The following is an 11,888-nucleotide window of genomic DNA, read 5'->3' as shown; positions in this document are numbered from 1 at the left end:
ATGTTCCGATTGCGCTTTGCTCCACACACATGCGAATAGTAGCGCGGAAAGGCTGATCGCCCCTGTGAACCAGTCAGCTTGCCGCACGCAAACAATGCCCCGAGCTCAGAGCGAGGGCGGAATCTGTCACGCATGCGTTGCTGAGAGCTTAGAAACAAATCGTACAGTTTACGTAGAAATATTCAAATTTAGCTTGAAATAATTACAAAAGCAGTGGTAAGTAGCAATATATTTGTTCAATCGTTCCTTATCAATGTCTAGGGCTGTAGCATGTTTCATGTGCCTCAGAAAATTATGTCGAAATATATCGGAAAGGACACTTTGCAAATGGCGGCCATCGCGTCGCGCGCCCGCCACCCTATTTTCTGATCTTAAAAGCTGCCTGTTTGACAATGTCGATGTAATATTCCAGTATTGTCAGTATGAGTTGGTCCGAGTAGTTTTCTGACTGCTCGCCACGCAACGTCTTGACGCGCGCTTATCCCAGAGAGGAGCTTTGAAAACTCCATCCACGGCTGAACTGGGAGCTCCCCACACGGCTCCCATGTCTTCCTCTTCTTGTGATAATGACTCGTAGGCAATGTTCAGACGAAGATGTAGTTTCTGCCAAATAATTCTAGATCCGAATATGACAGTAGTGGCACGGTGATAACAATGCCTCGTTCGAAGCGGGTTACTGGTTTCATCGAAAACGTTTTGACATCATTTATTGATAACTCAGAGATTCATTATTGATTTTGTATAGGTCTAGATGTGTTTTGTACTAGGCCTAGAATCTATATAGATCTACGTCGATTTAAAAATCAAAATTGTCTTTATTGATAGTACTACCTGAATTTCTATTTCTTTTTTATATGCGTTCTATACAAACAGGAGACTTACTAAGACTAAATTAGAATATAGTCATGGAATCCCAACTGACCCGAGCAATTTCCATCTGCTATAATGGTCCTTCCTACAGGCTCCCTGTACTGAGATAGGAACTGTAAACTGAAAGTGCTGATCAAAGTGTAGTTCGTTGAATTGATACACAATTTGATGAAATATTTTGAATACATGGTTTCCAATGATAAAAACTCACATTTTTACTTTAACAGTACTGTTCCTTGAAATGATAAAGACACGTGAAGATCCGGGTAGAGCATAGTCCTCGGCAACCTATGCTTGCCGTCAAAGGTGACTAGGTTTGTAGAAAGAGGCGACTAACGGGATCGGGTGGTCAGGTGCACTGACTTGGTTGATGCTTGTCATATCCCAATTGCGAAGATCAATGGTCATGATGTCAATCACTGGATTGTCTGGTCTAGACGCGATTATTTACAGACAAGTGTTATATGGCTGGAATATTTAGCATTTCTAATTACTGCATCCGTGAGCTTCCATTGTTCTTGTTGTCTGTTTGTTTAGGTTACAGAAATTAATTAGCAAGCAGATGCACCCTTTGTGATGTAAATTTTCGTAGATCACGGGTAACCAATCAGTGTTCAGAAATGTGTGTAGATATGGCCACAAAGTTTTTTCAGCGTTAGAAATTGGCGCTAGTCCTTGCCAAACTGCCCATAAAAAATGGTCCATTATTAAGGGTTTTGCTATATCTTATCATTATAAGGACTAGTGGACTAAAAATGTTTCTACCGCTTGTATATACAGTAGCCCAGTCTCGTGTCACGCTCAGTATCATTAGCGTGCAAATCAATTCCCGGCAGCTAGTGAGCCCTAGTTTGCAGAGTTACACAGCCGGGAAGAAGCCAGAGATTAGTGCCCCTTTAATATTGCTGACTGAGAACTGCATTGAACAGCAAACAAAATATTTTAATGGAGGTTTACCAAGTCTATGATATCAAATTTAATGAGAGACCCACTGAGATTAACTGACTTTCTGGTATGACTTGATCCAGGCTGCTAGTAATAGCAATAATAACCAACAAAGTGTTATATTTAAATGTTGGTGATCATATCAAAAGTCCTATAAAAAATATACATTAGACCTGTGAAGATCCAGGTTAGAATTTGTTTTCACAACCCATGCTTGTGGTAAGAAGTGACTATGTTCATCGTAAGAAGCGACTAAAGGTACCGGGTGGTCAGTCTGTGTCAAACGCTTTTGAGTGTACAGCCCAAAACATGGCTCTGAAAATCATTTTCAGTAAATTTTAGTGTTATTTCATATGGACTAATACTAGCTCAGCTTACTGGACCGAAGAAACTTTTACGAGACTCTGGTTTCGGTCAAAGTCACAGTCTGGATTATGCATACTATTTTCACAAATCTGCTGTCAAATATTGCTGTTTTTCAATCAATTGCGACCCGTGAAGATTCCGGGGTAGAATAGGTCTTCAGCAACCCATGCTTGCTGTAAAAGGTGACTATGCTTGTCATAAAAGGCGACTAACGGGATTGGGTGGTCAGGCTCGCTGACTTGGTTGATGCATGTCATCAATCCCAATTGCGTGGATCAATGCTCATGATGTCAATCACTGGATTGTCTGGTCCAGACTCGATTATTTACAGACCGCCGTCATATAGCTGGAATATTGCTGAGTGCGGCGTTAAACAACAAATCAATCAATTGCATGTATCACCATGATAATCTCAGGAGGAATGGGTGCCTTGAAATCGCTGATTAACTTTATTTTCTCTTCACAGATAGTGTCCTGGTGTGCTCATCCAAACAGGCAAGACTCCCATCTATAGGCTGCGCAGGACGGTTGATAATGATACACCTTTGAGGGTATAAACAGTGAACTGCAACGATGTCGACCGGACAAGTCTCCCTGGTGCAGATTGAGACCGGGGACCAGACAATCATCTACCAACTGGATGGAGGTATTCTCACAGTCTCCGAAAATGACATTGTTATCCAAAACGGCGGTAATGAGAACAAATGTGAAAAGTGTGATGCCACCTTTGAAAATGCGACTCAGCTGCAAGAACATATGGCTGAACATGAGGATGGTCATGTCTTTATGTGTGAACTCTGCAACAAGCTGTTTGAAGATCATGCCTCGTTTGAAGGTCACTTGAAACAGCATGAAGGTCAGACGCTGTACAAGTGTGAAGTGTGCAAGAAGGTTTTCTCACAACTAGAGCCGATGCATGCACATATGACCGAGCATGCAGGGGAAGTGCATTATGCATGTGAAACATGTGGGATTCTCTTTCCAAATATGGAGGTCTTGAACCTGCATAAAGTGTCCCACATGGACAATCCGGATGAGGACGGTAAACAGTTCCGGTGTGAAGTCTGTTTCCACAAGTTTAACCTCCAGACAGAGCTGGAGTCTCACTGTCGGAGCCACTCGCAACAGAAGAGCTTCACCTGTGTTGTCTGCAGGAAGAAATATTACAGGCTGATGGACCTGCAGAAGCATGCTCGTCTTCATGTTGGAAGCAATCCCTTCCAGTGTACGATTTGCGGAAAGTCCTTTATTGATAGCGGACGCCTTCAGTGGCATCAGAGGCTTCACACAGAAAGCAAGAACTACAAGTGTGGACAGTGTGGGAAGACGTTTGAAAGCGAACAAGCTCTAACCATACATCTCAAACTGCATTCTGACGACAAAGATTACCGTTGTGATAGTTGCGGAAAGAGTTTTGTGAAACTTGCCAACTTAAAACGTCATATCAAGATCCATACCGGTGAGAGACCTTTTGAATGTGAAATATGCGGGAAGGGATTTTCTGCTAAAGATACCCTTCAAAACCACATGCGCCTCCATAACAAGGAAGACTTGTTCAAGTGTGATAAGTGTGATAAAGGGTTCACAGTGGCGGGTAATCTGGAACGTCACATGCGCATCCACACTGGAGAAAAGCCGTACAAGTGTCGTGTTTGCAAACGGACATTTCTGTTGCCGTTCTATCTCCAAAGACACATGCGTACCCATACTGGGGAGAAGCCGTTTCAGTGTCACGTATGTGGGAAGCGGTTTTCTGAGTCGGGCCAGGTCCGTAAGCACATCAAAGTTCATAATGGGGAGAAGCCCTATAAATGTGAAGTGTGTGACATGAGGTTCACCGAGATGAGCAAGCTGAAGGGGCACAAGTCCACTCACAATCAAGATGAATGGGACAGGATTGCTGAGAGCGCCTCACAGGCCACAGAAGACTTCGATTTGGGAGATATTTATGATGAGGTGGATCCTAAGAATATCAAGACGGAGGTGTTTAAAAATGTGGAGTGTTTGGAGGAACTGTGTGACCTCTTGAACACTCGGGCTACTCCAGCTGAGAAGACCGAGCGGTGTGAGATCTGCAGCCAGATGTTTGCTGGGGTCGGTAGTCTGTTGGTGCATTTGAAGACCCACAAGAACCAAGCAAGGGAGAAGTCGCTCAAGTGTAGCGTTTGTGGCAAGCCTTTCTACCGACTTGGGGATCTCCGAAAGCATCTGGCCACTCATGAAGGAGAGAAGCCGTTACAATGTGAGCACTGCGGGAAGAGGTTCTTGGATGTTGGTCGTCTGTACCGTCACACCAAACTCCACACGGACAAGAAACATCACAAGTGTGACATCTGTAACAAAGCTTTTGAAAGTCCTGAAGAAGTTGTACTGCACATGAAAATACACATCGGAAAAGGATTCAAGTGTGATGTGTGCGAGAAGGAGTTTTCCAAACTAGCAAATCTGAAGCGTCACATGATTTCGCATAGTGAGCTGAAGCCCTTCAAATGTGAGGTGTGTGATAAAGACTACGCCTCCCTAGACAGTGTGCAGCGTCATGCCAGAAGCCACTGTACCAAGCCAACATATGCATGTGACGTCTGCTCCAAGAGTTTCAACGATCCTGGATCCCTTCTACGACATATGAAGATTCATACAGGCGAGAAACCGTATCAGTGTAAAATATGCAAGAAAACTTTCTTACTTTCCTTTTATCTAAAACGCCACATGCGAACGCATACTGGAGAACGTCCTTATAAGTGCCCGCATTGTGACAAGCTTTTCACAGAGGCGGGACACAGACAGCGACATATTCGTACACACACAGGCGAAAAGCCATACAAATGTGACTCATGTGATAAGTGTTTTGCAGATTCCGGTCAACTCCGTTTCCACAAAGTTACTCATATGAAAGAAAAACCTTTTTTCAAGTGTCGTAGATGCAGCAAGTGCTTCAAGGACATCCGGTTGTTCCGTCGCCATAAGAAGTTGCACGTTGATGGCTCGGGAAAGGCGACCAAACTGAAAGGTATTGGTGACTTGAAGCAAGTGACAGAGAGGAGAGAGATCCCGGAGAAGGAGAAGAAGTTTGCATGTGAGCGGTGCGACAAGCGGTTCACCGCTGCAGGGAGTCTGCAGGTGCACATGCGTACGCACACCGGTGAAAAACCTTTCAGATGTGATTTTTGTGCCAAGACATTCATTCGCTCAAATGATCGCCTAAAACACATGGCCACTCATACTAACAGTAGACCCTTTGGTTGCGAAATGTGCGGCAAGCGGTTCCGTGATTCTGGGGCTTTGACTCGCCATGTCAGGACACATTCCGGCGTCAAGCCCTTCTCCTGTGATAAGTGTGACCGGTCGTTTGGACGCAAGGATTATCTGCAGAAGCACATGAAAGTACACACGACGGAAGATGGAGACGGTAGTATTACATCGGTGCATCTGGACGAGGCTCTGCAAACAGTTGTTGACACTCCTGATGGTCCATGCATTATTAAAACTGAGCCAATATCCAGCACAACCTTCTTGGAGAATATTGAAGTTGTAGAGGCTTTGCCGATGCTGGAGCAAGCACCGAAGATAGAAGCCGAGATTGTTGAGACGGAGCACGAAGGGGAGACGGTGACGTACACCAACCTGCCAGCAGCTCAGCCACGGATGCAGTACCAGGACAGCCAGCCCACCCAGCAGTACGCACACAAGTACACCGTGGTCACTCCGCAGACCACCTACACGGTCATTCCAGAGTCCACCTCCTACACCACCTCCACTCAGACCACCACCTCCTCCTCGACAGGATCGGTGCAGCATACACTGGACTTTGCTGCCGATTCTGCCTACCCCGAAGCCATCGAGACACTCATGTCGCTAGCTGGCATCCCAACCATCAGCACCCCTGTGGAGGAACAACCAGAGGCGACTGTAGCCTTGGTGCCTTTGTAACTATGTGGGATAGGTAACCAAGGTAACCTGTATTAGGCGGTTTTGATCAGTATTGAGCAATAAGTGGTTAAGAATTGACAGTTGGTTTAACAACTGGTTGTTGGTAGTGTCTACAACATTGAGGAAGTTCCATGAATATTGATAATGAGGATGGTTATTGTTATGCAAGTAGACATGTCAGTGATTGCTACAATGTCTGCAGCAAACAGTCCAATTTTGAACCTTACGATATTTTCCTAATTTGCCAGCTAAGGGCATTTAGTTTAGAATTCTAGATAAATGCCTGGATGTTTGGTGGGCAGGCAGCAAGTGTTCATTATTCAGTCATACAGAGCAGTCATACATTGATACATGTCAATGCTAGTGCAGTGTGTGCACTGATTCCTGTAGTATGTATGTATGTCATGTAGTTTCAGAAAAAAGACCGAGATTAAAGTAGTTCAGTGGGCTATATTCGGCCCCAAGTCAGTAAAAATTCCAAAATTGGAACCTAAAGTTCCCCAATTCATCATGAGTTTCATATGTATATAGTTACAGACTGAGCTTATTATCTCTAAGTATCAGACATTGTCACACAGCATACAGCTTGTACAGTAAAGCAAAACTCTTAAAATAACTCCAAAATTTGGTTATCCATTGAACATGTTTAAGACGATACATATGCATCTTTTTATTTATCCATGTGTTCGTATTAGCTGTGAAAACATAACTTGACGGTTCAAAAGTTCTTTGAGCTGCTTTGTATGTTTTGCCAGGTAACCATGGTAATGCACAATTAACATTCCTTAAAAATAATGTGTGAGCCGATAAAGCTGACATTATGCAGGTGTTATCTATATTAAAATACAGGATCAAAGTAACAAAATACTGCGTAAACATATTTAAAATAAAGTGTGAAAATTAAATTAAATAATAAATATTTGATTATTAATACAACACAAAAAATGTTACATGGAAATTCCTTGCGGTACATTGTTCTTAATACATGAGAATCTTTAACTTCCTGCTTTACTATCTGTGCTGCATTTGAACTACCGGTAGCCTTCAATTTGTTCAGCACATGCCTTGTTTTCCTGTTTGATCATTTTAGCCAGTGCATTTGTAATGCACATGCATATAATAATGCATGAGCTTAAAATTTGCATTGCAGAAAATAAATCAGTAAACTGTCATTTTGGTATAGAGCTACAGACGAAACAATAGAGCGATGTCATAGGTGTATTTTTATTAGGAAGAAAAGTTACGATGCATCATGTAATCAAAACATGAAGCCTTGCAGGACTCTATGTATGTTTCAACTAACAAGCATCATGGAAAATGAAATAACTTCTGTTAAAATAGATTTGAAAATGCATGAAAAATATTCTTTATCATATGTTAATATTTTACATTCAAAATAATTATTTTGATTTCAACAATTACACGTTTTCCCTGTCTCAACTGTTCAAACAAAGCATAACGTCTTGACTATAAATATGTTACAGAGTGCTGTTAATCTAGTTTGTTGTGTGAACAGGAAAATTATTGCGGAAACAGAGTTATTGGCACCTCAACACATTATTTTCATCATGTCTTCATTTCATTAAAATGCTCAGAGAATGAATAACCACTTATATCCAGCGAAAATTAATCTGTTTACTGTCGTTGAGACAAGTTGTAAATCACTCGAGTGATGATTAATCTCTCTCCCCCCCCCCCCCCTGATGATGTGGGATGTTGTTCACCATTGTTCACAGCCCACTACAATATGGCTGGAGTATTGCTGACCCAGGCAATGATGGCTCTGTACAAAACCCACAGTCACTGACAGACCTGTGCAGGTTCTCATCATCATCTGAGCAGTAGTGATCACAGCCTAATGTAACAGAATACCGTAAGCGCCCACGACAATATTTGCTAATATATTGGTTAGTGAACGATCCCAATTACCACCCCTTTTGATTGATCAATGTACACAAGACTTATTTATTCGTGTATAATACGCACTCATGTGTTATATGCACCCTTAATTATTTGCAATCAAATTCTGGAAAATTATATCTGTCGTATAAAATCATTTCAGGCTGTCAGCATAAACCACAAAATTTACGATCTTTCAACCAAAATAATATTCTATTAAGAGCCCCCCGTTTCTAATTTTGAGAGTGCCCTGGGCGCTTATTACGTCGAATACGGTAGATTGAATGACTCTGGTGAATCATCTTCGTTTAGTGTCATGGTGACACAGTTATGTCCAGATCCTGTTTAGACTCTTATCACATCAACCAGACTTAAACTTGTTGTAATCAGACTACTGGTATTTCTAAGATCAATCTTCTAAAGAATACAGTATGTCAAGTTGTAGGGACACGGATAAAGGAAATTGTGTAAATTTATAAACCTTTAAGTTATGGATGTTTGTTTAAAGGAGTAGGACGATTGGGTAGCCTAGTGGTTAAAGCGTTCACTCGTCACACCAGGTTTGATTACCCACATGGGTACACTGGCTGAAGCCCATTTCTGGTGTACCCCATCATGATATTGCTGGAATATCGCTGGATTATCGCTAAAAGTGGTGTATAACCATATTCACGTGCTAACACACGTGAAAAGGGTCAGGGTTGGGGGGTCAAGCCTTTCTTTTATTTTTCTGAATAAGACTTCTGGAATAAAAACATATTTACATCTATCCACATGAACATACTGAAGTGGCTAAATGTATAAGCTTCTAATAAACCCCAGAGTGAGTTGATCAGGAGATATAATTTGGTGCAGCTGAGGAATATTTGTTTATTTGCCATGACATTTAACTTGTTTAGGTGTTGGTCAGATTTAGTGGGGAATTTGAATGTACTAATCTGCTAATTATGTTTGAGATGCAGCATGTTTGGTATTTTATCTCTCATGTTTATGTATTCCTGTTGGAAGGCTTTGTCCTGTGTTATGGTCAGAGATAACATACAATGCATTTGATCAGTTTTTATTTCTAAAATTAACTGTTACTTTGGTTTTCGTTTGGTATTTGTAGTTTTATCTTTTTTCTAATCAGTCTACCCATGAAGATTCGGGTTAGAATAGGTCTTCAGCAACCCATGCTTGCAGTAAAATGCGACTATGCTTGTCGTATGAGGCGACTAACGGGATTAGGTGGTCAGGCTTGCTGACTCGGTTGATGCATGTCAACATATCCAAATTGTGTAGATCGATGCTCAGTCACTTGATTATTTACATACAGACTGCCGTCATATAGCTGGAATATTTCTGAGTGAGGCGTTATACAACAAAACAAAGAATCAAAATCTAATCAGAGATGGATTAGCAATGATTAGTGGGGCAAATAATAAATGCAAATGCTCTTTTTTTCTGATCGCTGATTTAGCATGCTTTAGGCTCCATTTGGTCAAATCCCTGAACACCCCAAACAGACAACAATGTTGGCTGCATCCATGACTGGGGAATTCTTGTTACAGTCCTGGTTATACAGGGCTCGATTTAAGGAACTTGAATAACTTGTACCAGGTTGCACCCTGGACTCATGAATGTATCAAAATTGAAACCGGCCGGTCTGCTGTCAGTGTCATAAATTAGTGATGCATTACAGTTCAACGTCATAGGAACATGTGCACATTAATCTTGAAGCATCCACAGGTTGATGTCATGCCTAAGAAAGCATTACAAATTATACACATACAACACAGGGATTAGTGATGTAGTATGGTAAATTTAGAGATACTGAGTGTGTTCAAAGATCAATTTTGTGTGTGGACATGTAAGGGTTAGTCAGACACCGATTTGAATTTTCTTGACATACATTTGGTGCATGTAGAAAAATATTAGGTTACATTTTTCATTACAGGTTGCACTGGTGCATGTTTATGTAGCCAAATCAAGCCCTGTTATGTATGTAGTCCTATATAATATATGCTTATATTCCATATGTAAGATGATTGTGGCAATACAGATAACAACTGTTGGTACATAACTACCTGTAACACTGTTATGAGACTGCCTCCGTGGTGGTGTGGAGAGCTTCCAACCGGAGAGCCCCGGACGTGTCATACCAAAAGACAATAACTTGTTACCCTGCCTGGCGCTCGGCATTAAGGGTTTAAAACAAGGACTGGTCGGGTCGGGGTCAGTTTACTGTGTCTGAGGGGGGTATTTATGTTAAACTGTGACATGCTATTACAGTGGGCTAACACTATCAAATCAGCATTAGTCTGGACAAGTACAAGCAGCCACACACACATGCATGCACGTCACTATATAAGTGCAAAAGTCTCGAATGCGACATTAAACCCCATTTCACCTCACATGACTGTGATGAACTATTACAAGTGTATCACAGGTGTGAACTATTAAGAGTAACAACCTGGAACACTTGTGTGCAAGGTCTATTATCGCAGATGTTCACATTGCGGATTCACATGACCTGAGTGTCATGTACTGGGATGTATATAGTAAGGCTCTATGCTTGTATATATTCTTTTCACATTTATCAAGTTTCATGAATTAAGTATTGATGATTTGAACTTTGATGAACCTTGGGTTGTTATACAACTTAAACTTTATTCCATTACTTCTTTGAGATTGTATGCGGTTTAATTGAATATGGTTTCAAATCTCTACATCTTTTGATTTTTGTTGGATGATAGAATAAATAATTGCCATTTCAGACAGAGTTTGTTATCTTTACTCTTCGTACAGAGTGGCTGGGGAAACACAAGCCTGGTCCATCTGTGGATGTCCTTGGGTGAACAGTCAAAACCATACAGGACTTTGCGTAAAACTGTGTTTGTTGTTGACAAAACTCTTTAATTTTGATGTTCCCATTTATGCCAGCTCAACCTGTGGAATCTAGGTCAGGTTTGGTCCCCAGCACCTCATGCAAGCTGTAACTTGCCGAATTGGGGATTGGGTGGTCCGACTGAGTTACTTGCCTGCCATCATGACCAGACTGTAGGGCGTTTAATAATCCTGGATATGGCTTGAATAGTGAGACTTCTTTGTGAAAGAAAGGAGCTGTACAAACCAGCTAATACAGCTGACAACTTAGTTTGATTCCTGTGGTTTTGTGACCGCCTCCGTGCTCTAATGGTAGAGCGTCCGCCCGGAGAGCGGAAGGTCTGGGGTTCGATCCCCGTCCGCGTCATACCAAAAGACGTTAAAAGATGGTACTTGTTGTTACCCTGTCTGGCGCTCGGCATTAAGGGGCTAAAACAAGGACTGGTCGGCTCGGAGTCAGTATACTGTGTCTGAGTGGGGTATTCATGTTAAACTGCAGCATGGTATCTCAGTGAGCTAGCACTATAAATCAGTCCGGACTAGTACAAGCAGAAACACAAACACGTACATGCACGTCGCTATATAAGTGCAATAATCTTGGACGCGACATTAAACCCCATTTCACCTCACCTCCTGTAGTTTTGTAAGATGGCCTCCACTGCTGTGATCTAGTGGATGGAGTGTCTGCCCAGAGAGCAGAAGGTTGGTGGTGTGATCCCCCAACTGTGTCATATCAAAAGATGGTACTTGTTGTTATCCTGCCTGGTGCTCAGCATTAAGGGGATAAAGCAAGTATTAGTAAACTCGGAGTCAACATACTTTTTCTGAGTGGGGTATCCATGTTTAAAATGTGGCATGGTATCTTGGTAGGTTGGCACTATATAATTGCAAGTCGCAATATAAGTGCAGTAATTTTGAAAGCAATTTTAAACTCCATTTCACACCTAGATATTGTAAGGTCTCTGGCTGTGACTGGCTGAATGTGTTCTGGTTTGTTTGTTTGTTTGTTTTTG

General features: G+C 41.8%; 1 protein-coding gene across 3 annotated transcripts; it reads left to right on the top strand.

The window, feature by feature from the left end:
• Nucleotides 1-10,264, top strand: LOC124118076 (zinc finger protein 728-like). 3 transcript variants are annotated; one of them, XM_046480130.2, is made up of 2 exons: nt 1-216; nt 2,648-10,264. In XM_046480130.2, exon 2 carries the CDS (start codon nt 2,755-2,757, stop codon nt 6,109-6,111), a length of 3,357 nt encoding a protein of 1,118 aa, XP_046336086.2. In that variant the 5' UTR covers nt 1-216; nt 2,648-2,754; the 3' UTR covers nt 6,112-10,264. The 3 variants fall into 3 exon arrangements, with proteins under 3 accessions (XP_046336086.2, XP_046336087.2, XP_046336088.2); XM_046480131.2 differs by lacking the exon at nt 1-216 and adding an exon at nt 535-645; XM_046480132.2 differs by lacking the exon at nt 1-216 and adding an exon at nt 1,275-2,146.
• The last annotated feature ends 1,624 nt before the right edge of the window (nt 10,265-11,888 follow it).

This window comes from Haliotis rufescens, unplaced genomic scaffold (assembly GCF_023055435.1).
Source record: "Haliotis rufescens isolate VD_foot unplaced genomic scaffold, xgHalRufe1.0.p SCAF_15, whole genome shotgun sequence".
NCBI lineage: Eukaryota > Metazoa > Mollusca > Gastropoda > Lepetellida > Haliotidae > Haliotis > Haliotis rufescens.
This window is presented reverse-complemented; position numbering and strand designations above follow the sequence as displayed.

What these genes read in the sequence shown, in the direction of transcription:
- LOC124118076 (XM_046480130.2), top strand. Translation starts at nt 2,755, where the DNA reads ATGTCGACCGGACAAGTCTCCCTGGTGCAGATTGAGACCGGGGACCAG.